Source organism: Rhineura floridana, chromosome 8 (assembly GCF_030035675.1).
Source record: "Rhineura floridana isolate rRhiFlo1 chromosome 8, rRhiFlo1.hap2, whole genome shotgun sequence".
NCBI classification, from domain to species: Eukaryota; Metazoa; Chordata; class Lepidosauria; order Squamata; family Rhineuridae; genus Rhineura; species Rhineura floridana.
In genome coordinates this window covers 134999928-135027789 of record NC_084487.1, presented here as the reverse complement: position 1 = coordinate 135027789, position 27862 = coordinate 134999928, and the positions used below count along the sequence as shown (strand labels likewise).

Here is a 27862-nt window from a genome sequence, read left to right as displayed (position 1 = left end):
TGGGTGGGAATGCCGGCACACAAGGAAAGAGGCCGGCTCTCAGAAGACTGGGGCCTTTAAAGGCCCAGGTCTGGCTCCACCCCTTGGCTACTCTTGTGAGACTGCCCAGGATTGTGGGTGATCTTGCAAGAGCTGGGCCATGGATGGGAGGATTCTAACTCCTCCCTCCCGTCACTGCCTGGGGTGCGCTCCACCCCACAGTTAGTGCCCTGTGCTCGAGGCTTGGCTTATGTTTCATACCATTTTGCCTCATCACAGCATGTAGTTTGCTAGGCAGCTGCGACCACTGATCCCAAACAATCTCATGGATAGTTAATGACTGAATTAAATGCAGCATTGAAGTAATGGTATATGTGAGCCTGGTAATTACAGAAGTATGGGGTTACATTTGTATTCCGCCCTTTTTCTGAAGAGTTCAAAGAAGTGATAAAACCCCACAGTAAATCTCAAGGAGATTTGTCACTGAATGAATAAGTTACAGCTAATACTGGTCTCTTGACAAATGTACCTCCATAGTACATGTGTTTAAAACATTTGCTACATTCACACTTTACTAGGGATATGTGAAGCCCTGCCTTCCACAAAGTCATTTTACCAGTGCAATAGAATTTATTTTGACTTTTCTTGGAAATTCTTCAGATGTTGCATCTCAGGAAGAACTTTCCAATTTGTTTTGTGTTGTGCTTTAGGTGAAATGACTACCTATGAAAATGTGGATTGTCTTACAGAAACCTGATTAGCTTCACTTGAAATTACTTTGATATTTCACCTGAGAAGGAACTTTCACATTAACTTCAAATTTAATATTTGGCAAAATTTCAATGACAACTCTGTACTTTAAATGTGAAGTATCATACATGCTTACTTCAAAATATTGTTTGACGTAGGCCTCAGTGAAGATTTGAGCCTGTGCTTCACATCTAAACCTACACTTAGCCACTGCCCCTTGGTGGCAGTGGCAGATGGTACACACAGAGTAGGTATTGGGGGTGAGGTAAATTTTTTGTATGGAGAAATAAATGAGGAGAAAGTATTATAAGAATGTTTACTGTTCATGCAACATGTAGAGGCAGGTCATTTCTCACAAACTAGAGAAGGCCCTTCATGTACTACACAAGGGTACACATTGGAAAGATATCAACTGCAGCATGTGACATTTACTATGTGTTGTTTTGTAACCAGACTTAACTCCATTTTATAAAGGTGAGTTACGTAAAATAAACAATTTACCTCCTGAGGATTATATTGCAGTTATATCATATTCAGTCTGTTGTACTGTTTCTGTGCACAACACATTTTGCCCTCGAGATAAAGTTCTCCACGCTGCAGTAAATATTTTATATGTTATAATGGGGAAAAGTGCTTGTCAGGAGAGGAGCAAATACAGAAGGTTGATTTATTAGTATAAAAATGCCCTAAAGGTGCTAGTACTTCAAAAGGAAGTTTGTGCTGAAGTTGAGAGGACTGAAACATTTATAGTGAATGCCTCAGGTTAAGTAGCAGAACAAACAGAGAATAATTAAAAAAATAATTACATGCACCTGAAAACAGATGATGACAAGTTCTAAGAAGGTGATCCTAAAAAGGCTCCGGTGAACAGGCCTCATATTGTGTGTGGGGCTTTTGTTGTTAGAATTTGTTCATTTTAAAAACCATAATTATTTGTTATAAATATGAAATAAGACAGTAAACATAAGGATTAATATTCTGTATAAGGATTAATTTTCTTCTTATAAAGCTCCATTAGCATAAAAATTAAACATAGCCACTGGCTTAGATGGATTTAAGAGGGGCAGATTAAATTCATAGAGGACAGAACTATAAACAACAATTAACTGTGATATGATCCATTGCTGAGAAGTATATGATGAATACCAGAGTACAGAAGGGCTATTTCCCTCATCTCATTCTTTCATGTCCGCTTGTGGGCCGCTATTGGAAATAGGATGCTGGCCTAATGAGCCTTTGCTCTATTCCAGCAGGCTTATCCTTCTTTGCATATCCTTAGATATTGCATCCCAGTATTTAATAAATGAATAATTTTTCTGAAAACTGATATTCACTAATAGGCAAAAAACCTTGCAGTTTAAGACCGTACCTATAGCTTAACTAATAAAAAGAAATTAATAAAAAATATATTTGACACAGGTTTCAAGGATGAATAACGAGAGAAATAAAATTTCCTTGATTAGATTCTCTGTAGAAACAATAGTAACACAGGAATGAAGCAAAGTAAGAAGAACAGGAACAAACATACAAAAATGTAATTCTCCATCTTTGGAGATGGCAGGTGTTGCCACCACTCACCATATGCTCAGAGGCACATGTTACCAAATTCTTCCAAGCTACACAGCAAGTGGATTGGACTGTGAAAGACCAACCCAAATGGTGTTTGCATTTTGATGAATTTGTGGGGGCAGTCCAATATCTCAGAGAGGAGGTCAGGTCTGCTGCTCCCCTGGTGCATTCACTATAGCTGCCCAATTTCCCTGCTTTTTAAAGTTTGATAGAAATATCTGTGGGCTATAGGTACATTCTTAAACCTCAAAGATTTTTGCCTATTAGTGAATTTCTCTGCTTTTTAATCCGGGAGGTGAGAAATGGGATCCTGTGCAAGCTTGCTGAGAATGGATTGATCATTTGCATGCTTATTGAGTTCAATGGGATTTACTGCTATGTAATCATGGTTAGGATAGGTGGAACTGACCGTGGGGGAGAAGCAGAGGGAGGGGAGAGGAGAACAAATGAGAAAGGGAGGGGAGAGGGGAGCAGAAGGAGGGAGATGAGTGGATTGGAGGAGAGGGGCAAAGGAAGGGGCAGGTTTGATCATTTGCATGCTTGAGTTCAATGGTATTTACTTCTGTGCAATCATGCTTAAGATGGGTAAAACTGACCATGGGGAGGAGGAGGGGAGGGGGAGGGGGAGGGGGAAGGGGAGGATTGGTGGGGGATGCGAATGGAGGGGAAGAAAGCGGCAAGAGGGAGGAGATAGGAAAGAGGAGAAGGGAGGGTGGGTTTGATCACTTGCATACTTTTTGAGTTCAACAGGATTTATTTTTGTACAATCATGTTTGAAAATGGAAATGGACTGCCTTCAAGTGGATCCTGACGTTTGGTGGCCCTATGAACAGGGTTTTCATGGTAAACACCACTGCCTTCCTCTGAGGCTGAGAGGCAGTGACTGGCCCAAGGTCACCCAGTGAGCTTCATGGTTGTGTGGGGAATAGAGCCCTGGTCTCCCAGGTTGTAGTCCAATACTGATCTGGGGGAGGGGCAGGAAGGGTAGGAGGAGGGGGAGGGGAGGGGACTGGGTGGGCGGGCACTGGGCAGAGGGGAAGCCCCTTTCCTTTTCAAAAGGAAAACATGGTGAACAGTATCATTGCTTTTCAGTGTTTTCCCCACCTTTTTATTCTACAGCAGGCACATGTAGCCTCCCACCCAAATTTAAACCAAAGCTGTCCCTGGCGATATCCACACCAGGCCTTTATTTCACTTTGGAAAGTCATGGCTTCTCTCAACGAATCCTGGGAAGTGTAGTTAGTGAAGGGTGCTGAGCGTTGCTAGGAGACGCTCTGTTCTCCTCACAGACCTTCAATCAGAGTGGCTGACTATTAAACCAATCTGGCCACTGAAGCTCTCTCAGGGGAATAGGAGTCTCCTCTCAGCACCTTTCCAAACTACCAGGATTCTCTGAGGGAAGCCACGACTGGCTCAAGTGAAATGAAGTCTGGTGTGGGTGTGGCCCTCTTATTAGCCAAGCCCAGCAGCTGTGAGGCTTTTAGAACACTGACAGTTGGTCCTTACTGAGCATGCCCACCCTTATCATTGAGTTCAAGCAAAAATTTCTTAAATTAATTACAAATCAGCCAGACCTTTTTTTACCCTTTAAACTGCAGGAGATGAAGGTCAGCATATGGGGCAAGGTCAGTAACAGGATTACACAGGATTACAGGTACTCTGTGACCATGGCTGATTTTTAATGAATTTCAACAGATTATGAGACCACAGAGAGAAAAAAGTCCAAAAGGGCTCTGGTTTCTCTCTCTCTCTTTTTATACTTTGAACTCTCAATTCTCTCTGACTGTTTTGTTTATCGCCATGAAAGTTTACAGGGTTGCTAAGCAAGCGTTTCTGAGTTCAGGACTATAAGTTTTGTAAGGTTTTGTTTTCAAATGAGGTTATGGGAAGCATCAGAATGGCATGGGGGTATTTTCAATTTAACATTGCGGAATGTGGAAAATCCATGCTGGCTGAGCAGGCTCTAGCCAGCTGGGGAGGACTAGCCTCAGAGGGAGGCAATGGGAAACCCCCTCTGAATACCGCTTACTATGAACACACCTATTTTGCCTCCGTTTTCTCCCAAAAAGGGAACAGTGTGCAACCTTGCATCAGTAGCAATCTCAGTAAGGGGTCGGGACTGCAGTTCGAGATTGATAAGGAGATAGTCAGGAAATACCTAGTTAACCTAAATGAGTTCAAATCTCCAGGGCCTGATGATCTGCATCCCAGAGTATTGAAGGAACTTGCGGATGTACTCTCGGAACCTCTTACCATCATCTTTGAGAAATCATGGGAAACGGGAGAGGTGCCGGAGGACTGGAGATGGGCAAATGTCGTCCCGCTCTTTAAAAAGGGTAAAAAAGAAGATCCGGGGAATTACAGGCCGGTCAGTCTGACTTCAATACCGGGAAAGATATTAGAACGGATAATAAAAGAGTCCATTGGCAACTATCTAGATGACAATGCTGTGATTAGAAGGAGCCAGCATGGGTTTGTCAAGAAAAAATCCTGTCAAACTAATATCATCTCATTTTTTGATTGGGTCACTAGCTTAGTAGATGGTGGAAATGCTGTAGATGTCATCTATCTAGATTTCAGCAAGGCGTTTGACAAAGTCCCCCACGACCTTTTGATTAGGAAACTCGTCAAATGCGGACTACATGGAAATACTGTCAGGTGGATTCACAACTGGTTGGAAAACCGTACTCAAAGAGTGGTCGCCGGTGCCTCTGCTTCGGACTGGAAAGAGGTCTCAAGTGGAGTGCCACAGGGTTCTGTCCTGGGGCCGATACTCTTCAACATTTTTATCAATGACTTAGATGATGGGGAAGCCTTATGAAGTTTGCGGATGATACGAAACTGGGAGGGATAGCTAACACAATGGAAGACAGGAATAAAATCCAAAGGGACCTGGATAGACTAGAAAATTGGGCTGAAATTAATAAAATGACATTCAATAAAGACAAATGCAGGATTCTGCATTTAGGCCACAGAAACAAAATGCACGGGTACAGGATGGGAAATACCCGGCTTAGCAGTAGTGCGTGTGAGAAGGACCTTGGAATTGTAGTGGATCGCAAGTTGAACATGACCCAGCAGTGTGATGCTGCGGCAAAAAAGGCAAACACGGTTTTGGGCTGCATAAACAGAGCTATAGTTTCCAGGTCGAGGGAAGTAATAGTCCCACTATATTCTGCATTAGTCAGGCCTCATCTGGAATACTGCGTTCAGTTCTGGGCGCCTCATTTTAAGAAAGATAGAGACAAGTTAGAGTGGGTTCAGAAGAGGGCGACGAGGATGATAGCCGGTATGGAGAACAAGTCTTATGAGGAAAGGTTGAAGGAACTTGGCATGTTCAGTCTGGTGAAGAGAAGGCTGAGGGGTGACATGATTGCACTCTTTAAGTACCTGAAGGGCTGTCACATAGAGGAGGGTACAGATTTGTTCTCTGCTGCCCCAGAGGGTAGGACTAGGTCTAATGGTTTTAAGTTGCAGGAGCGTAGATTCACATTGGACATTAGAAGGAACTTCTTGACAGTAAGGGCAGTTCGGCAATGGAACCGACTGCCTAGGGAGGTGGTGGGATCCCCTTCGCTGGATGTCTTCAAGCAGAGGCTGGACAGCTATCTGCGGGAGATGCTCTAGCTGTGGATTTCCTGCTGTGAGCAGGGGGTTAGACTCGATGGCCTACAAGGCCCCTTCCAACTCTATGATTCTATGATTCTATTCAAAGGGTCTCCATATGTCGGGATCGACTTGAAGGCAGCCCATTTCCATTTCCATCTTCCTCTAGGAGTGTCCAGCAACCTTTTCAATGACCACTTTTTCTAGTAAAACCTGGTCTGAACAACCTTAGCTGTTTGTTGCCTATGGACAGAAGTCTGAACAGTCACTGTGGGTGCATGCGCACGCGTGCACACACACACACACACACACACACACACACACTTTGAGTCAGTTCCTGAGTATGTGCTTTTGCCACAAACACCATCAGATGATATCATACAGGCCTCTTCTTTTCATTCTGGTGGATGCTTGCATTCCAGCTACTTCCTTGGGCATGCATCCTGCCATGTTTGCATACTAGCCTCTTGATTTGTATTAACATGATAAAGGAAGAAGTCTGGTTCACTGAAAGTAATTAATTTTATTTTATTTTGCATAATTTTGGTATTGTAAGCACAACACCTAGCTTCCTTATTTAATTATTTACAACATGAGGGTTTGGGCTAGAAGTACTTTAACCACTATCACATTTGAATGTTCAGGTGCCATTTATCACAAACTGAGGCTCAGTGTGAACATGGTCTAGTGTCATACTCTGCTCATGTGCAGGGTGAGACAAATACTGAAGGCAAGCTCTTGTTTAAGAAAAGTAGGCCTCCCAGTTGCTCAGACCAATGAGCAAGCCTGAGTCGGAAGTATTTATAATAGTTAGGGCTGTCACCTCACTTGCTCTAGTCTACAAGTACAAGGAAGCTTACCCATGGCTGTTATGTAAAGTTGCCAGGCTCAGGGCCTGATAATGATTCTGTATCTTTAAGAGAAGAAAAAATGCAGCCAAGTGCAGGCTTTCCTGCAACACTGTAATGAGAAAAACCACAAGGTGGAATTCTCCCTTTCTCCTGCACAACTTTTAAAGATACAGAAGACCTCTTGGTTCCCAGGCCCAGCCTGCAAGAGATCTCCTGTACTGTATGTACGTTATGTCTTCTCTCCCTGTGGATTTGAAGGGATGGACACACTGGGCTTAGGTCATACTGATTTTGTGTGTGACCAGTGTTAAGTCTGTTCCATTTCATGTGAAACGGGATTTAAAAATAACTAGAAAATTCTTTTTTTTTACAGCCAAGGTACTTGCAACAAGTTTATAAAGTGGATTGAGGGCTGCATTTTAACCTTTTCCTTCTTCCTTTTACACCAGTGGTTCCCAAACATTTTCCCCTAAAGAGCACTTGAAAATTGCTAATGATCTTCATGCTTCTTCTCCTTGTTCCAGTGATTGTAATGTGTGTGATTTTTGGTTGTATTTTTATTGTTCATTTTATTTCTGATATTGTATTTTTGGTATTGCAATTTGCCTTGCATAGAATTCAAACTGTAATACAATAAAATACTATGTGAGAAATAAAAGAAGCAGTAAAAACACAACTGAAGTCAGTATGAATATGTAATGTGGACATGCTGTGGACCTCCTGAACGAAGCTTGCAGACCACGAGTGGTCCATGGCCCACCGCTTGGAAACCCCTGTTTCACATGATGTGCCTTCTTTGAGCGGTTACAAAGTGCAGCAACTGACACATGGGTTGAAAAAGAGCCAGAAATGCCCCTGTGAGGGACAGCAGGTGATGATGTATCATCGTTCACTGTACAATGTCCTTGTGAGGGATGTTATAGCATCATGTGCAATACCACATAGGTGGTTGCAACCCCATTTTTAACTGGCTGCTGTGCTTTTTAGCAACTCAAACTGGTTCTAATCTGCAAAAGAGAGAGAAATAAAAACATAAAAAATGAAGCTGCAGACCACCTCATAGGATTTTCCCTCATAGGTGTGGATTCTGGAACATGCCATCTTCCAACCCACATCTCAATTCATTAGCTGCAGATCAGGTGAGTTTGCTCAAGAATCTGTCAAATTCTTAAATTATACCTTTTAGTTTGCTTGCTGCTTTGGATAGAGTTAAGCCATGGCACTCTGAAACTTCCCAAAAATGAGGTAAGGCAAATTCAAGAGCATCAAATCACTCAGAAATTTTGGAATTGTTTAAAAACACAATATTAGATGCTCAGAAGGAATGCATAGTGCAGATCAGGAAAGGTATCACCAGGGTCAAGAGGATGCCAGTGTGGTTAACAAGCAGAGACAAAGAAGCTATTACAGGCAAAAAGGCTTACTTTAAAAAAATGAAAGTCTTATCCAAATGAGGAGAACCAAAAGGAATAGACACTTCGTCAAGAGAAATGCAAACAGACAATAAGGGCTGCTAAAAAAGAATTTAAGGAGCACATTGCTAAAGACGTTGTTGTTGTTATGTGCCTCCAAGTCGACTACGACTTATGGCGACCCTATGAATCAGCAACCTCCAATAGCATCTGTTATAAACCACCCTGTTCAGATCTTGTAAGTTCAGGTCTGTGGCTTCCTTGATGGAATCAATCCATCTCTTGCTTGGCCTTCCTCTTTTTCTACTCCCTTCTGTTTTTCCCAGCATTATTGTCTTTTCTAGTGAATCATGTCTTCTCAAAACATAAACTTCTAAAAACATAAAGACCAACAACAAAAATATCATTCAAATACATTATTAGTAGCAGGAAGACGGCCTAGGGAGGTGGATGGACCCTTGAATGACAAGGGAGTCAAAGGTGTGCTAAAAGAGGATAAGGAGTTTGCAGAGAAGCTGAATCTTTGCATGGGTCTTCTCAGTGGAAGATATAGGGCAGATCCCAGTGCCTGAGCTAACGTTTACAGGAAGGAAGTCTGAGGAACTGAAGCGGATGGTGGTGACAAGAGATAACATTCTGGGCCTAGTAGACAAAATAAAAACTGACAAATCATCTGCTCTGGATGTCATCCACTCAAGAGTCCTCAAAGAACTCAAATGTAAAATGGCTGCACTTCTAATAAAATTATGTAACTTCAAATCTGCCTCCATACCTGATGACTGGAAAGTTTCCAATGTAACACCAATTTTTAGAAAGGAATCCACAGAAGATCCTGGAATATCTTTTCCAGGAAAACTGGTGGAAAGATAAAATAACCAAGCATCTAGAAGATAAACCTTGCTAAAGCAGAACATGCCTCAGTAACCTGTTAGCATTATGCAGTGTCATCAAGCATATAGATAGAGGTTGTCTAGTTGACATTGTGTACTTGGACTTTCAAAAAGCTTTTGACAAGGTATTTCACCAAAAACTCCTGAGTAAGCTTAGGAGTTATGGAATAAGAGGTGAGGTCCTCTTATGGATCGGGAACAGGAAGCAGAGAGTAGGAATAAAGGGGAAGTTCTCCCAATAGAATCATAGAATAGTAGAGTTGGAAGGGGCCTATAAGGCCATCAACTCCAACCCCCTGCTCAATGCAGGAATCCAAATCAAAGCATTCCCGACAGATGGCTGTCCAGCTGCCTCTTGAATGCCTCTAGTGTCGGAGAGCCCACTACCTCTCTAGGTAATTGGTTCCATTGGCGTATGGCTCTAACAGTTAGGACGTTTTTCCTGATGTCTAGTTGAAATCTGGCTTCCTGCAACTTGAGGCCATTATTCCGTGTCCTGCACTCTGGAACGATCGAGAAGAGATCCTGGCCCTCCTCTATATGACAACCTTTCATGTACTTGAAGAGTGCTATCATATCTCCCCTCTTTCTTCTCTTCTCCAGGCTAAACATGCCCAGTTCTTTCAGTCTCTCCTCATAGGGCTTGGTTTCTAGTCCCCTGATCATCCTTGTTGCCCTCCTCTGAACCTATTCCAGTTTGTCTGCATCCTTCTTGAAGTGTGGAGACCAGAACTGGATGCAGTACTCAATATGAGGCCTAACCAGTGCTGAATAGAGGGGAACTAATACTTCACACGATTTGGAAACTATACTTCTGTTAATGCAGCCTAATATAGTGTTTGCCTTTTTTGCAGCCACATCACACTGTTGATTCATATTCAGCTTGTGATCAATGACAATTTTAAGATCCTTCTCACATGTCATATGGCTGAGTCAAGTATCCCCCATCTTATAACTGTACATTTGGTTTCTTTTTCCTAAGTGTAGAACTTTGCATTTATCCCTGTTGAATTTCATTCTGTTGTTTTCAGCCCAATGCTCCAGCCTATCAAGGTCCCTTTGAATATTGTTTCTGTCTTCCATGGTATTAGCTGTGCCCCTCAATTTTGTATTATCTGCAAATTTCATAAGCATGCTCTGTACCTCCTCATCCAAGTCGTTAATAAAAATGTTGAAGAGCACTGGGCCGAGGACGGCCCTGTGGTATCCCACTCATTACTTCTGCCCAGTTTGAGAAGGAACCATTGATAAGCACTCTTTGAGTACGATTCTGGAGCCAACAGTGGATCCACCTGATAGTTGTTCCATCCAGCCCACATTTAGCTAGCTTACTAATCAGAACATCATGGGGCACTTTGTCAAAAGCTTTGCTGAAGTCGAGATATATTATGTCCACAGCATTCCCACAGTCTACAAGGGAGGTTATCCGATCAAAAAATGAGATAAGATTAGTTTGGCAGGATTTGTTCTTCATAAATCCATGTTGGCTCCTAGTAATCACTGCATTGTTTTCAAGGTGCTTACAGACTGACTGCTTTATAATCTTCTCCAGATTTTTTCCAGGGATTTATGTTAGGCTGAGTGGTCTGTTCTCCGGTTTCTCCTTTTTGCCTTTTTTGAAGATAGGGACAACATTAGTTCTCCTCCAGTCATCCGGCACTTCACCAGTCCTCCATGATTTCACAAAGATAATAGACAGTGGTTCTGAGAGTTCTTCAGCCAGTTCCTTCAATACTCTAGGATGCACTTTATCAGGCCCTGCTGATTTGAACTCATTCAAAGTGATTAGGTATTCCTTGACCATTTATCTGTCAATCTCTAGCTCCAATCTGGCCCCTTCTAATAGAGGGATGTAGAAAGTGGAATCCCCCAAGGATTGGTATTGGGACCTGTGCATAAACAATCTAGAGTTAGGGGTGAGCAGTGAGGTAGCCAAGTTTGCTGGTGATACTAAATTGGTCAGGGTGATTAAAACACAAAGGGATTGTGAACTCCCAAAAGATCTCTCCAAACTGAGTGAATAGGTGATACCATAATTCAGTGTAACAAGTAAAATATGATGCATGCTGGGGGGGGGAGATCCTAGTTTCATATATACACTCATGGGAACTGAACTGGTTGTGACTGACCAGGAATGAGACCTTTGGAACTGAGTTGAAAGCTCAGTGAAGATGCCTGCCCTTTGTGTGGCAGCTGTGAAAATTCTGTGCTAAGGATCACTAGGAAAGGAGTTGAAAATAAAACTGCCAATATCAAAATGCCATGATACAAATCTATAGTTTGACCAGATATGGAATACTGTGTACAGTTCTGGTCACCACACCTCAAAAAGGATATTGTAGAGTAGGGAAAGGTTCAGAAAATGGCAACCAAAATGATCAAGAGGATGGAGTGACTTGCCTATGATTAAAGGTTGTGGAAATTAGTTTAGAGAAAAGGTGAGTAAAAGGTGACACGACAGAGTTGTATAAAATTATGCATGTCATGGAAAAAGTGGCTGGAAAAAAATTCTCCCTGTCATAACACTAAAACGTGGAAAACCAGTGAAACTGAATGTTGGAAGATTCAGGGTACAAACTGTAGTAACCTTTACCTGTTGTTTTAGTTTTATTGCTGTTTTGATGTTGTGATACTTATATATTATGACTTTGTACATTGCTCAGAGTGGCTCGGTTTCCAGCCAGATGGGCGATAAATAAATCGCAGAAAATAAATAAATAAGGGCAGAAAATAGAGCAGTGGGTTTGACTCAATAGCCTTATAGGCCTCTTCCAACTCAGGGGCATCACTAAGGGGGTGCGGGTGGTGCAGGCCACACCCGGGTGACACCATGAGAGGGGTGACACCCAGAGCTGCCCCGCCCCTAGGCACTGGGAAGCGGGTCAGCCGAGCGGCCAATTCCTCCCCAACCCAGCCACTTGGCTCGTCGGTGCTCCAGCTCCGGGGGCCCGGGGGGAGTCCGGGGCTAAGGAGGAGCTGGCCTGGCCTGGCCTCCGCACCGCCACCGCCTCTTCGCGCCTCCTGCTGAGGCTCCCAGGCCGCTTGGGCACCATCTTGGGAGCAGGCGGGGCCAGACACGGTTGCTAGGAGACAGCGCCTGAGTGGCCAAGACACAGGCATTCACAGAACAGGGGGGAAAGACCAAGGCGAGGCTGTGCCACTTCGTGGGGAGGAGGGAACCCTTGTGACGCCAAAGAGAAACCATGGCAACCGGGCACAAGGGAAAACGGGGGAGGTGGCACCTGGCAGTCAGTCCGCACGGGAAACCGAGGCTGCTGCTGCGGCAGCCCAGGGGAGGGGGCCGGTTGCGACGTTTCTCTGAACAAGGAGAAAAGACACTGTGCCACAGCAGGAGAGACGCTGCCGCTACTGAGGCAATACATGAGTAACAAGTGAAGGTAAACCATGAATGTGCGCCGCACCAAAATAAAATAATAATCAGGAGTGCCCCCCCACCGTTGCACAAAAGCTACAGTCCTACCCTGCACCACCGCGAGTCTGTATTCCCTGCTTTGTCACACAACACACAATAGAGATTTTAAACGGATTTTTTTTTCCTTTTAAAGAGAGGCGTACATTATTCCATAGTTCACAAACAACTCAGTTCAAGAAGACATTATCTTTGCCTTGCTGGCCTAAAGAAAGCTGTAAAGTGCCTTGGATGAGGCTACTATGCAATTGGTAATTAGATGCACAACCATGAACAGATCAAAGCCCGGTACCTTTTAAGTCAGTGGTAAAACCTTTTGGCTCACGGTTTCCTTCTAGAATCTGATGAAAGTTATGGAGCCCTTATGTGTAAATCCCCAAACTCAAAAAACGTTGCATGCAAATCGAAGAAAAGAGATATTTTTGACCCATGTTCATGGACCTCTGAAGCCGATCATTGGACCCAGGTTGAGAAACCGTGTTTTAAGGTATGCCACTTTCCATGGCAATTTTAAATAAAAAACATCCTTATATGCGTTTAACATTTTGAGTTCAAAGATTTCCCAAACATCCGGGTAGCATCCTTAGCCTTCTGTGGAGTTTAGTTTGAGAGAAGTCTAGTTCTGAACAACATTTAAACAGAAGTGGGTCTTGGAGCCCCAAACCCTTACACCATCACGTGGCGCCAATTTTGGGATTATACAGTGGCGGCGGCGGGGGGACTCAGAAAAATCCAGCCAAATCCCAGCACTTTTAACTCCAACAATTCAGATGACTGACTTTCTGGAAAGTGAACCTAGACACGTAGGTGCAAGGACTTCTAACCATGCCAACTCGGAAGTAAGTCCTACTGAATAACACACATACACACACTCTGCTTTTTTAAAAAAGGCGTACATGCTGTTAATGCTTAAAATAATATTGTATGGGTGTGACTGATCTGGGACTGGGAGAATGGGTAACTGCTGTGGTGTATAAAATCCTAAACTCATACATCATATTAAGTAATGTGAGGAATTACCTGACCCTGTTTCTGCTGTCATAACCCCTGTTCTGGCTCAACAAATGTACAAGAGGCTTGTGGTCCTTTAAAAAGCAGATGTGTGTACAATCCTATTTTTATTTAGAAACTTATCTTGTCCTATACAAACGTTCGATGTAATAATAATAATGTTATACAATAATTGTTTATAGAACTGGTTGTGGCATGAGCTTTTGTGGGTAAGATGAGTGGGCTCTAGCTTATGGAAACTTGAGTCACAATCTGTATAGTATGTGTTTCCTCTGCAATTTGTTGTGTTACAATCCCCACTTCATCCAGAACCATGTGGTCCAAGAGGAGAAAATAGCTATCTTTGTACCCATACATTAAATCTGACAGGTGATTAATCTATGTTTAGTGGTCTTGTAAATGCATAATTTATGCATGTTGCAAGCTGATGATGTGCATGCATGTGAAAGAACTGAGAGTGAAAACCAACACCAAAGAGTAGTAGTAGTTAACATTTTTATAGCACTTTCAAATTTAACACACATTATCCAGATGTAGTGCTGGTATAGCACAGTGGGGAGGAGAGCCTGGCTGGGAATCCAGAGTCTGTGAGTTCAAATCCCCGCTCGTGTCTCCTGGGTGTCAAGGGCCAGCTAAAGATCACCCCACAGTGAGTGGCTCAGGGGTTACATGCCCTGCCACCTGTGCAGCCGTAGGCATGCTGCATAGTCCCAAGAAGCCCAGTTGCCCCCCAGCTGGCAGTTGTGGACAAGGAAGGGGTTGGCTTATGCAGCTGTGGCAAGCTGAGCAGGCCCTAGCCTCAGAGGGAGGCAATGGTAAACCCCCTCTGAATACCGCTTACCATGAACACCCTATTCATAGGGCCACCATAAATTGGGATCATTTCTATTTCATCCAGATGTATGTCAAAGGTAAGATTCAAACCAGAGGCTTCTTGAGTATGTGATGGAATACGTATAAGAGAAATATACATACAGAAAAAAACAGATGGATACATGCCCATGAAATTGATAGACATGATCACACATGTCGTCATACTTGCCAAGGATGGCAGTAAATTTACAATCTTGTTTTTACAGATACCTTTAATCCACATGGAATAATCACAGACAGTACAAAAGCATGACAGGGGAAGAGCTGTAGTCCAGTGGTAGTATTTCTTTTGCATGCAGAAGGTATTGCTATTGCCATTACATTCAGTGATATACGGGAATTACGATTTACGAGTAACATTAGTACAAAAAACATTACTAAGGAGGAGGTCCATGGGGGAGACACCATGAGTTACCGCACCGGGTGACACCAACCCTAGTTCCAACTTTACTGTACTATGGTTTCATCACACAGTGCATATGATGCTGGACTAGATGGGCCATAAGTCTGATCCATGTTCTTATAAATAATTATAGGACTTAACTGATCAATGGTTTACATCATTTACACGTTTAAAAATAATAAATAAATCATATATCACACTGTTGTAGCCATTAACAACAGCTTCCTGAATGAGTTTGGTCCATTTCACTTTCATGACGTTTGAATAGATATGCATAAGACCAGTCCATTTCTTTGTACCCCCTGTATACTGGCATAACATGTTCAGGACACACAAAGTCAAAGTCAAATATGCTGTTCTTGTAATTTAGAACTAAATCCTTGTGGCACATAAGATGTGCATAATTATCCAAAAAAACCCTTTTGCATCAATTTTCCATTCAAATGTGCAGTAATCGTTGTAAGCAGCATGATGCAGATCTCAAACCATGTTGTGCATTATATGAATATTATTATGCATAATTGATGTAACTGCACATTGGTTTGTGCATGCCCAATTAAAGATCACACAGTGAATGGAATTATGTCACAACTGTTGGAATGGGAGACAACACTTGTGGTTTGTTACCTGAACCAATGGATGGTGATAGAGAGAAAAAGTAATCCTTGCGTTCCTCTCACTGACTCACTCTTTTGTAACTAAGGAAGCTATAAAGCTTGGAAGTAATTCTTTAGGAAAAATAAAGTCATTTATTTTTACTTTTGAACTATAATTGTAATGTTTCCAGCATTACTTTCGGGCTTTATTTATTTATTTATTTATTTATTTAGCGGATTTATATCCCGCCCTAGTTCCGAGATTCGGAATTCAGAGCGGCGTACAAATAACATAACCCAATTAACAGGCAACATAGAACACAACAACTAAAATAGAATAATATTATTTACTGGGGGACACTGGGGAAGTCTTCTGCTCCTCTGATTCATGGATGAAAATCATGTCTCTCAAACTGGGCTTCTGCAAGCATCGCTTTTCCCTCATGCTCTGTGGGTGTTTAGGAGGCAACAAGGGAGGAGGTGGATAGTGAGACGGGGTGGAGTGGCGAGGGAAAAAATGATTAAAAAATGGAGCTCTTCTCCAACACCACATTTCAAATGCGTTGATTTTTCTCTTATCAGCTCTTTTCACTGTCCAACTTTCACATCCATACATAGAAATCGGAAATACCACGGTCTCAATGATCCTGACTTTAGTGTTCAGTGATACACCTTTACATTTGAGGACCTTTTCTAGTTCTCTCACAGCTGCCCTCCCCAGTCCTAGCCTTCTTCCGATTTCTTGACTATGGTCTCCATTTTGGTTAATGACTGTGCCGAGGTATTGACAATCCTTGACAAGTTCAATGTCCTCATTGTCAACTTTAAAGTTACATAAATCTTCTGTTGTGGTGGTGATTATCATTATTATCTCAAAGCGGTTTATAATAAAATACACAAGGTACAATAAAAACATATCAAATTAATTTACAAATAAAAATACATAAACAATATCCATATACATAAACATGAATGAAACCTTAATCTTTAAACAACTAGTTTAAATATTCTCAGACCTTCAAGGAAAATACGGCTGTGTTACCAATACAATATTCACAAATAGGCAAAAAATCCTTGCAGTTTAAGAATGTACCTTATAGCAAATTCTATCAAACTTTTAAAAGCGGGGAAATTGGGCAGGTATAGTGAAAGCACCACGGGAGCAGGAGACCTGACCTCCTCTCTGAGATATTGTATTGCCCTACAAATTTGTAAAAATGCAAACACAATTTGGGTTGGTCTTTCACAGTCCAATCCACTTCCCGTGAAGCTTGGAAGAATTTAGTAACATTAATTTCTCTGCTCTTTGATCATTTCTTTGACCAAATTTATTTGATCATTTGCATGCTTATTGAGCTCAATGAGATTTACTCCCATATAATAATGCTTAGGATAGCTAAAACTGATGACAGGGGAGGAGGAGGAGAGGGGAAGGGGGAGGAGGGAAGGCAGAGAGGAGGAGGGGAGCAGGCAGGAAGAGGAAGGGAGAGGGGAGAGATGGGGAAGGAGAGGGAGGGGCAGGAGGTAGGTGATAGGAGGGGTGAGGAGAGGAGGGGAGGGCAGGAGGGAGGTGATAGACAGGGAAGAAGAGAGGAGGGCAGGTTTGATCATTTGCATGCTTATTGAGTTCAATGGGATTTACTCCCATGCAATCATGCTTAGGAAATGTGAAACTGGCCATGGGGTAGAGAATAAGAGGGAGGGGGATGAGGGAGGAGATAGGAGGGAAGAGGAGGGGGATGGCAGGTTTTATCATTTGCATGTTTATTGAGTTCAGTCAGATTTACTTCTGTGCAATCTTGCTTAGAATAGGTGAAACTGATGTGTAGGAGGACCAGGAAGGGGGAGAGGGAGGAAGGGTATGACTAGGGAGGAAAGTGGAAGGGAGAGGGGTAGGGGTAGGGAAGGGTGGGTGGACACTGGGTAGAGGGAAAGCCACTTTCCTTTCCAAAAGGAAAATATTATAAACAGGATCATTATTTTTCAGGGTTTTCCCCACCTTTTATTCTACAGCAGACACATGTAGTCACCCACCCAAATTTAAACCAAAGCTGTCCCTGGCCGCATCCACACAAGACATTTATTCCACTTTAAACAGTCATGACTTCCCCCAAAGAATCCTGGGGTGTAATTTGTGAAGGGTGCTGAGAGTTGTTTAGGAGACTCACAGAGCTCCAATTTCCAGAATTCTATGGGAAGAGGGTCTGACTGTTAAACCACTCTGGCCACTGGAGTTCTGTTGGGAGAATAGGAGTCTCCTGATTAGCCAAACCAAACAACTGTTAGGTTTTTAAAAGCTGAGTTTTGGTTCTTACTGAGCATGCCTGAGCTTATCATAGACTCCAGTGTTAATTTTCTTACAATAATTAAAATCAGTCATGCATTTTTTTCACTTTTAAACTGTGGAAGATGGTCACAGTATGGGGCAATGTCAGTAAAGGATTACAGGTACTCTGTGAACATGGCTGATTTTTAATTAATTTCAACAAATTATGAGACTACTAACAGAAAAAAGTCCAAGAGGACTCTGGCTTTTTAAACTCTTTTTTTGTACTTTAAACTGATTATTCTCTCTGAGTATTTTGTGTATTGCCACGAAAACTTAAAGGGTTGAGTTAATGAAAATGTTATCAACCTATAACCACAGAGGCGCCTTAGCTGTAGATAAGGTATGACAGCATAGCAATATAGTGCTCCTTTCTTGAAGGACAGGTTACAGATACAATATTGCAATGTTCTAGAATCTTCAGCAGAGGTTCCACCATGGGATAATTTTTTCTCTTGGCTATGCCCTATGCTAACGCTTAAGAATATAGGAAAATCAAAGAGGAACATTGAAATGAACTGAATTAAGCCAGTCAGATGGTGCAGCTGGAGGAAGGTTTGGCTTTTTACCCATCAGAATGAGAAGTAATGTGTGCTGCCCTGATAGGATCCGGCAGTCAATTTATGCTGCATTAAACCTGTGAAGGAAGCATGACATACATGAACTCTCATATTCACTACAGTTTTCTTGTACTGTCCCCATTCCCCATGATTGGGATACTGGCCTGCATAACTGGCCTTGGCAATCCTTATACTCCCTCCACTTGCTGGTGGCATTAATCATGTTGTCAATATTCAGTATAAAAATAAGTAAATATAAAACATGGGACAAGTTTAGAATACATTTCATTGTTGAATATTGCTTCCTATGCAGTGAGAACCATTTTGTCCCCTGCTTATTGAACTGCCTCTGCAATCTCAGTATACCAGATTTGTAAGGTAGGCCAGTGTTGTTGTCATTCCCATACAGATGGGAGCTGAAAGTGAGAGGCGGGGGTGCCAAAATCCAGCTACTTTGTCAAAGCTGGAAATTTAAAACTTAGGTGTGGCAACTGGCAGCCGGGTTGGTTGCTGAAGACAGCAAGACGCCTATTTCTGCTCCTCCAGTATGTGCTGTTGTGTGTAGGACTTGGCTGGCACCTCGTCATAATAATAACAATATGCAGAGTGCTTCTCTCTTGCAAGCATCAAACACTCATCAATCAAATCATACTTAGCTGTGGAATCCATTTTGGTTCCATCTCTATCAGCACTCAGCACCTGAATTTGCAAATAGAAGGAGTGATGACAGTATGATGATAGATTAGTTAGACATTTTCTCCATTAGCAAGGCAGACTGTGGTGATCTTTTTGCAAAAAGTGTGTTCATGAGGAAATATTTCACCTAATTGACTCTGAAATGTACAAGCATGGCTGTTGGTATACCTTATCCTTCCTGTTCTATGAGTGTTTAAGGCTCACAGGGAAGCAGGTAGTATCTCTGAAGTCAAATCACAATAGGGAAGGTCGGATCAAACAGGTAAATTCCAGGGAATGTATACAAAGTTGTCATAGCAGGCAAGGGCAGATCAAAGCAGGGGAAAGTTCAATTAGAAGTTCTTTTATGCAGGGGGAAGAGGAAAACATGACCTTGGATAGCTCCAAATAAGCCCTGCTGCTGAATCTCCCTCCTACTAAGAAAACTGTTGTCCCAACAGAGAGCTGGAGCTTTATGTATTATGCTTTAACTTGGATTCCTGCATTGAGTAGGGGATTCGACTCGATGGCTTTATAGGCTCCTTCTGACTCTATGATTCCATGACCATGAAGAATGATAACATAATTAGAAATACTGTTAACAATTGTCATTTTTGGGGAGGAAAAATTGATCAGTAAAAGCAAAAGAAATTGGGAGGGGAAACCATACTGCCTGCTGGTCTGGTGAAAAGAGATTCAAAATGGCTTCAACAAGCAACCTCCAACTCCACATTTTTCATTTGAGAAAAGCATCTGGAGAAAAGGGGAAGGCTGTGGGAAGTATCTGGAGAGAAGGTGAAGGCCGTGTGGGAAGGGTCTAACATCCTTGTCCCACTTGCCACTTCTAATCACTATAAATCACTTCTTTGCAGCTGGGTTGCATTCTTGGAATTAAGTCTGCCAGCCATAGAGTTTGTCTCTTTCTTTTAAAAGAACATCATATTATTTGCAATGGTTCCTGGAGATAGATTCTAGAAGTTGATCCTGGGAAAGTGCTGTTCCTCACTGTGGAAATTATCCTGTTGGGGTTCTCAGTGATCAATAGGAATGTTATTTCATATCCTGTTTAACATCTACATTTTGCCTCTGGGAGAGGTTTTTGGGGTTGCTGGGTTAGGTGTCAACAGTATGCTGATGACAACCAGCTACATTTCTTCTTTTCAAGTGAGGTGTTAAGGTTCTTGAATGCATTCTGTGGTTGGTGGTAGGCTGGATGTGAATAAACTTAAGCTCATTCCAGATAAGGTAGAACTAATGGTAGTGGAGACCTGATGGGCTGATTAGCTACAGAGATGCCCTGGACAGTTGTGGTTTGCCAGGTGAAATTAATGACTACCATGGTGTGACGATACAGCTGGAATGGGCCTTCCACTATGTATGGGAGGGAATTCAGCAAGTATGTATCTCATCCATTGTGTGTTGGAATGAGAAAGAAGGATTTGGCAAAGAACTGAATTATACTGTAGACACAGTTTTTCCCCTCGTTAATCTCTGGTTCTTTGTTTTGCACTTTAAGGTTCTTCCAATACTATAGAGGAAGACATCTATAATCTAGGCAGGCAAAAAGACTATTAACTGTTGCTCTAAGAGACATTATAATTTGAGCAATACAACTTTGTTTCTATTAGGCACTGCTGCTGTTAGCATTTTTTGCTAACACCCAAAGGTCCCAGGGTGAGTTACCTTACAATACAGTGTTAAAAACAATTAAAAATAACCAGAATCACAAAATAGGATGGATCCTAAAAATACATGTCTCATGTGTCAAAAGCCCAGGTAAAGAGGTGCATCTTCAGCATTTGCCTGACGCTGTACACTGAGGTTGCCAGACACGCCTTGGTGGGGAGAGAGTTCCAGAATTTAGAGGCTGCCTCAGAAAATGTCCTCTCCTGTGCTACCCCCCCAAGCTTTTGAGGGTGATGGAACACCAAAAGAGCCCACTCTGCTGATCTCAGGCCCTGAGGGAGTCTGTAGGGAAGGAGGCAGTCTTTCAGATATTTGGGGCCTAAGTCATTTAGGGCTTTAAACACTAGCATGAGCACCTTAACTTGGACCTGGAAACAAATGGCAACCAATGTAGCAGTTTTAGAGCAGGAATTATTATACAGCCACAAGAGTGGTGGTTGTATACTACAGTCAGCATGGATTTTTTTGCGTTCCACAATGTTAAATTGAAAATACCCCCATGCCATTCTGCTGCTTCCCATAAGCTCATTTCAAAACAAAACCTTACAAAACTTATAGTCCTGAACTCAACCCTCTAAGTTTTCGTGGCGATACACAGAACACTCGGAGAGAATCATCAGTTTAAAGTACAAAAAAAGAGTTTAAAAAGCCAGAGTCCTCTTGGACTTTTTTCTGTTAATAATAATAATAATAATTTAATTTTTGGGCCGCCTATCTGGCCGAAGCCACTCTAGGCGGTGTACATATTAAATTCAATAAAATACAATAATACAGTAAATACAATAAATACAATAAAATACAAATAATCATCAGTGACAGAATAGCAGCAATTGTAATACATAGCAGCGGGGATTGAGTATATAATTAGCCCATCCCGATAGTCTCAAAGGCCTGACCAAACAGCCAAGTTTTTAAGGCTCGGTGGAAGGTATCCAGGGAAGGGGCATGTCGAAGATCGAACGGGAGAGAATTCCAGAGAGTGGGGGCCGCCACCGAAAAAGCCCTCTCTCTAGTCCCCACCAACCTAGCTACTTTCGTTGGTGGGATTGAGAGAAGGCCCTGCATGGCTGATCTTGTTGGGCGGCATAGTTGGTGACGCTGGAGGTGCTCCTTCAGATAAACCGGGCCGAAACCATATAGGGATTTAAAGGTTAACACCAACACCTTGAATTGGGCCCGGAAAACTACTGGAAGCCAGTGTAGATTAAATAATACTGGTGTAATATGATCACGGCGACGGCTGTTTGTAAGTAAACGAGCCGCCGCATTCTGTACCAGTTGAAGTTTCCGGACCGTTTTCAAGGGTAACCCCATGTAGAGCGCATTGCAGTAGTCTAATCGAGAGGTGACCAGGGCATGTACTACCAGTGGGAGCTGATGAACAGGGAGGTAGGGTTGCAGCCTGCGTATGAGGTGTAGTTGGTACCAGGCTGCCTGGCTCACTGCCAAAATCTGAGCCTCCATGGACAGCCTGGAATCAAGAACAACCCCAAGGCTGCGGACCTGGTCCTTCAGGGGCAATTGTACCCCATTAAACCTCAGGTCAACAGGACCCAGCCTACCCCTGTCTCCCACAAGCAGTACCTCGGTCTTGTCAGGATTTAGCTTCAGCCTGTTCCTTCCCATCCATCCACTCACGGATTTCAGGCACTTGGACATGGTCTCCACAGCCAACTCTGGTGAAGACTTAAACGAGAGATAGAGCTGTGTGTCATCCGCATATTGGTGACACCACAGCCCAAATCTCCTGATGATAGATCCCAGCGGCTTCATATAGATGTTAAATAGCATGGGAGAGAGGATAGAACCCTGTGGCATTCCACAAGTGAGGGGCCAAAGGTCTGAAACCTCATCTCCCAATGCTACCTGTTGGTGCCTGTCAGAGAGAAAGGAACGGAACCACTGTAAAACAGTGCCTCCAATTCCCAGTCCTTCCAGGCGATCCATCAGGATACCGTGGTCAACGGTATCAAAAGCCGCTGAAAGATCTAGGAGGACAAGAAAGGTGAATTCTCCCCTATCTAATGCCCTCCTCATATCATCCACCAGAGCGACCAAGGCTGTTTCAGTTCCATGTCCAGTCCTGAAACCCGATTGGTATGGATCCAAATAATCCGTTTCATCCAAGTGTGCTGACAATTGGTTAGCCACCACTCGCTCAATGATCTTGCCCAAAAATGGTAAATTCGAAACAGGGCGAAAGTTGTTCAGAACTTGGGGATCCAAGGAGGACTTCTTTAAAATAGGTTTTATAATTGCCTCCTTGAGGGCCAGTGGCATCACACCCTCCACTAAGGATGCGTTTACCACCGCCCTAATCCCTTCGTCCAGTTTCTCCTTGGAATTCACAAGGAGCCATGATGGGCAAAGATCAATCAGACAAGTGGTAGGCTTCACAGATGAAAGCACCTTGTCCACTTCCTCAGAAGGGAGAGGCCGAAACCGATCCCACTGGACCGGATTGCAAATGGTCAACTCTGGTTCATTCACTGCATCCACGGCGTACGGAATCGAGCTCCTTAGGTGTTCAATTTTATCAGCAAAGTGTTTTGCCAATTTGTCACAGGAGGTCTTAGAATGTTCCAGGGGTACCTGAGCAACTGGACCGACCAGGCTTCGGACCACTTGGAACAACCTCCTGGGACGACACTCTGCGGATGCAATAGAGGCAGCAAAGAAATCCTTCTTTGCCGCCTTCACTGCCACCTGGTAGGCAGCTACTGCTGCTCTGACCTGTGTCTGAGCACCTTCGGAGCGAGATTTCCGCCACCGGCGTTCTAGTCGTCTCACCTCCCACCTCAGATTGCGCAACCGTGGTGTATACCATGGCGCTATCTGAGTTCTGTTCAGGGGGAGAGGACGTTTCGGGGCAACTCGGTCCAATGCCCCGGTGATCCCCTCATTCCACTCCATCACCAGGGTTTCCCAAGCGCCGTCAGGAATCCATCTGGATCCATCAGGCGCCTGGGGCGGACCATTCTAATAGGTCCTTTGCCCCTGCGGAGGGCATGTGGCAACGAGAGATCTATATTCACCAGATAGTGATCTGACCATGACACAGGGGTATAAGAAATAGCCCCCACTTTCAGAACACTTCCCTCCTCTCCTAGGACAAATACAAGGTCGAGAGCATGACCGGCTACGTGGGTGGGCTCAGTATTATTAAGGTGCAGTTCCCAGGAAGCCATAGTTTCCAGGAAATCCCGAGGGGCTCCAACGAGAGTGGTCTCAGCATGCACGTTGAAGTCCCCGAGAATTAATAGCTCTGGGGACAGCACTCGTACATCCAAGATCACCTCAAGCACCTCGGCCAGGGAGTCTGCTGTGTTGCGGGGCGGGCGGTACACAAGCAGAATCCCTAAACTGGCCTTCGGGCCCAACCTCCAATACATGCAATCAACAACCTTGGTCCTCGGGAGCGGAGGTCTGGTAAAAACCAAAGATTCCCGATAAATGACTGCCACTCCCTCTCCCCGCCTTCCTACCCTCGGCTGCTGGGCGTAACGGAAACCCGGCGGACACATGGCCTCAAGAATGGGGGCTGAGGCCTCGTCCAGCCAAGTTTCCGTAATGCACACCAGGTCTGCGCATTCATCCAAAATCATATCATGGATGGTAGATGTTTTTTGTGACACAGACCTGGCATTACACCTGTGGTCTCAAAATTTGTTGAAATTTGTTGAAATTAATTAAAAATCAGCCATGTTCACAGAGTACCTGTAATCCTTTACTGACATTGTCAGTAACATCTTCCACAGTTTAAAAGTGAAAAAATGCATGGCTGATTTTTAATTATTGTAAGAAAATTAGCTCAGGCATGCTCAGTGTTCTAAAAACAGTCAGACCCTCTTCCCAGAGAATTCTGGGAATTGGAGCTCTGTGAGTCTCTTTAACAACTCTCAGCACCCTTCACAAATTACACCCCAGGATTCTTTGAGGGAAGCCATGACTGTTTAAAGTGGAATAAATGTCTTGTGTGGATGCGGCCAGGGACAGCTTTGGTTTAAATTTGGGTGGGAGACTACATGTGTCTGCTGTAGAATAAAAGGTGGGGAAAACCCTGAAAAATAATGATCCTGTTTATAATATTTTCCTTTTGGAAAGGAAAGTGGCTTTCCCTCTACCCAGTGTCCACCCACCCAATCTCCTCCCTTCCCTACCCCTATTCCTCTCCCTTCCACTTTCCTCCCTAGTCATACCCTTCCTCCCTCTCCCCCTTCCTGGTCCTCCCACACATCAGTTTCACCTATTCTAAGCACGATTGCACAGAAGTAAATCCGACTGAACTCAATAAACATGCAAATGATAAAACCTGCCATCCTCCTCCTCTTCCCTCCTATCTCTTCCCTCATCCCCCCTCCCTCTTATCCTCTACCCCATGGCCAGTTTCACCTTCCTAAGCATGATTGCATGGGAGTAAATCCCATTGAACTCAATAAGCATGCAAATGATCAAACCTGCCCTCCTCTCTCCTTCCCTGTCTATCACCTCCCTCCTACCCTACCCTCCTCTCCTCACCCCTCCTATCACCTACCTCCTGCCCCTCCCTCTCCTTCCCCATCCCTCCCCTCTCCCTTCCTCTTCCTGCCTGCTCCCCATCTCCTCTCTGCCTTCCCTCCTCCCCCTTCCCCTCTCCTCCTCCTCCCCTGTCATCAGTTTTAGCTATCCTAAGCATTATTATATGGGAGTAAATCTCATTGAGCTCAATAAGCATGCAAATGATCAAATAAATTTGGTCAAAGAAATGATCAAAGAGCAGAGAAATTCACATGTTACCAAATTCTTCCAAGCTTCACGGGAAGTGGATTGGACTGTGAAAGACCAACCCAAATTGTGTTTGCATTTTTACAAATTTGTAGGGCAATACAATATCTCAGAGAGGTCAGGTCTCCTGCTCCCGTGGTGCTTTCACTATACCTGCCCAATATCCTTGTTTTTTAAAGTTTGATAGAATATCTGTTTGCTATAGGTACATTCTTAAACTGTAAGGATGTTTTGCCTATTCGTGGATATGAGATCTGGCTAATCTGGCTGTTGCATTTTGGCCCAGCTGAAGTTTCAGAGTCATCTTCAAGGGCAGCTTCAAGTAGAGCACATTGCAATAATCCAATCTGGAAGTTAGCAGAGCATGGAGTGCTATGGCCGAGTCACCCCTGTCCAAAAGGGGCCAAAGGGAAGTAAATTCTGTTAAAATCAATGAAACTTACTTCTAAGTAAATGTGTGTAGGATTACATTGTGAATTACATATCACACTGATTTCAATGTGCTGACCTTTTCAGATATTATTTAAAAGCGGAATAATTTAATCAAGTATTTATTTCAATTTGCTTTTTAAGCACTATTTAGTATTATAACTGATATTTCCTTATTATGTCTTACACTAGGATGAAAAAGAAAAACTAACCTGGAAAGACCGTACCCCTGGCTATCTAGTGAACTTTGCATCTATCTTATTTATGGTAATTTTGTCTGCATATTTTTCTCTTTCACAATAGTCTATAACAGATTTGCTTTGACTTCATGGACCTTCAAACCGAATCAGTGCTTTCTTAGATTACTTTTGCTTTTGTCTATCAATGTAACCTTTATCTAGTCTGAATTAGTGATGGACTAAGAATTTAAAAAGTTTAAAAGAATTTAAAAAGTTTAAAATGGCAACTGTGCCATAAGCAAATTCCAAATTCAGTGCTTCGTGCAGAATTAATTTGCAGACCAACTAAATTGTCAAATCAGAGCTAGCCATCCCAGAGTGAGGCAAACCACCTCAGGCAATAGGTGTCGGAGATCAGGAGTACATTCTCCTAGCCGTTCTCATGAGCCACTCCTGAATCATCTGAGTTGGCATTCAGGCACTAACAATACTTGCTTGTTGCTGGCCTGGGCTGCCTGGTTGGCTCCCTAGTTACCTTCTTCCAATATATCACATACAGCATCATCAGAATAGCCCAGTAACAGAGCTAGCAGGCAGAATGACAGCCCAGGCCATGAACTCCAGCAGATGTGACATCATTGGTGCACTGGGGTCCTTTGGGAGACAGAATGGGAATTTATTATTAATAATGAGAAATATTACTTAGATATTGCCAAGTGTTCTGCATGGGACAGGGGCTCTTCAGCACAGATATTGATGTGGAAAGTGTTCCCTGAAAACAAAATGTCCCAAATGGCTTGCAACATGCAGATTAAAACCTAATATAGTTTATTGGTAGACTAATGCAGCTGTCCTCTGCTTGACACCCCATTGGGGTGGCTATTTGGTGGCTCTGATTAACCCGCTGAAATGGTTTGGGGGAGGGTAGCTCTTTCTTTTAAAAAGCCATGCATCACAGAATCCTTACCAGAGGCACTCTGTAGACAAATAATGGTTCTGTGGCAGCCAAAGCATCACTGCTGTGTTATGCTTCCAGCAAAGCTAGTGCCAATAGGTGGTTTAAAAAAAAATTAAGAAAAAAAATTAAAAGAAAAAAAGGTAAGAATCTTCCCACTGTGGCATGTTCCTTCCTCCCAAATGGCATAAATCACTCTGCACTCACTTTTCCTTGTTTCAGAGTTCATCTGATGCTTCCCCTGTAGAGTGAACCCTGGACTCTTACTGGGAGGAAGAGCGGGATATAGATCTAATAAATAAATAAATAAAAAGAGGAAGGAGACCATCTCTAATGCTAACACAACAATATAAAGATATATAATAATTTTAAAGGTTAAAATATATCATAGCCATTCCAATAGGAATGTTCTTGTTCAGAGTTCCAGCCGATCATTCAGTCATACATAGCCTGTCCAAGGTAACTGTAAGGTGTAAGGGGCTCAAGCAGGTCACTTATCCCATCCCCAAGTTTTCTATTTTTCTTTTCAACTGAGACTCAATATTCAGTGGCCCCTGGTCCTCACTGGACTGTTTGATTTATTTATTTATTTATTGAATCTATTAGTCGCCCATCTGGCTGGTTATCCAGCCACTCTGGGCGACGTACAAAATAGAACATCCAAATATACAAGACTATTTCACTTTCTATAGTTCCTGAATTTTTAGTTTCTTCCATTTTGGTTCTTTGATGTGCAGTAAGGCTTCTGCTTTGGGTGGGGGCAGAGGGAGGCACCTATTATTTCAACCTGCTCAGTCCTCATTGGGACGCCCACTTTTGATTTTTAAGTTTTTAAACGTTTTGTACCTGTGCATTCCTCAGAGTTCACTAAAGCATGCTGATACCTCCCTCTTGTTTCTCAGTAGCACTGTTTTCACT

At 43.1% G+C, this 27862-nt stretch overlaps 1 protein-coding gene across 4 annotated transcripts in view; it reads left to right on the top strand.

Moving 5' to 3' along the window:
- The window catches only part of ANO2 (anoctamin 2), a 261951-nt gene that overhangs the window by 165320 nt on the left and 68769 nt on the right, over positions 1 to 27862 (top strand). For all 4 annotated transcript variants that reach the window (XR_009757630.1, XM_061582608.1, XM_061582609.1 and 1 more), the window contains exon 14: positions 26003 to 26077. Coding sequence is in view for 3 of the 4 variants with exons in the window: in XM_061582608.1 (XP_061438592.1) it covers positions 26003 to 26077 (75 nt within the window). In the remaining variant the exon portion in view is untranslated. The remainder of the gene's footprint in view (positions 1 to 26002; positions 26078 to 27862) is intronic.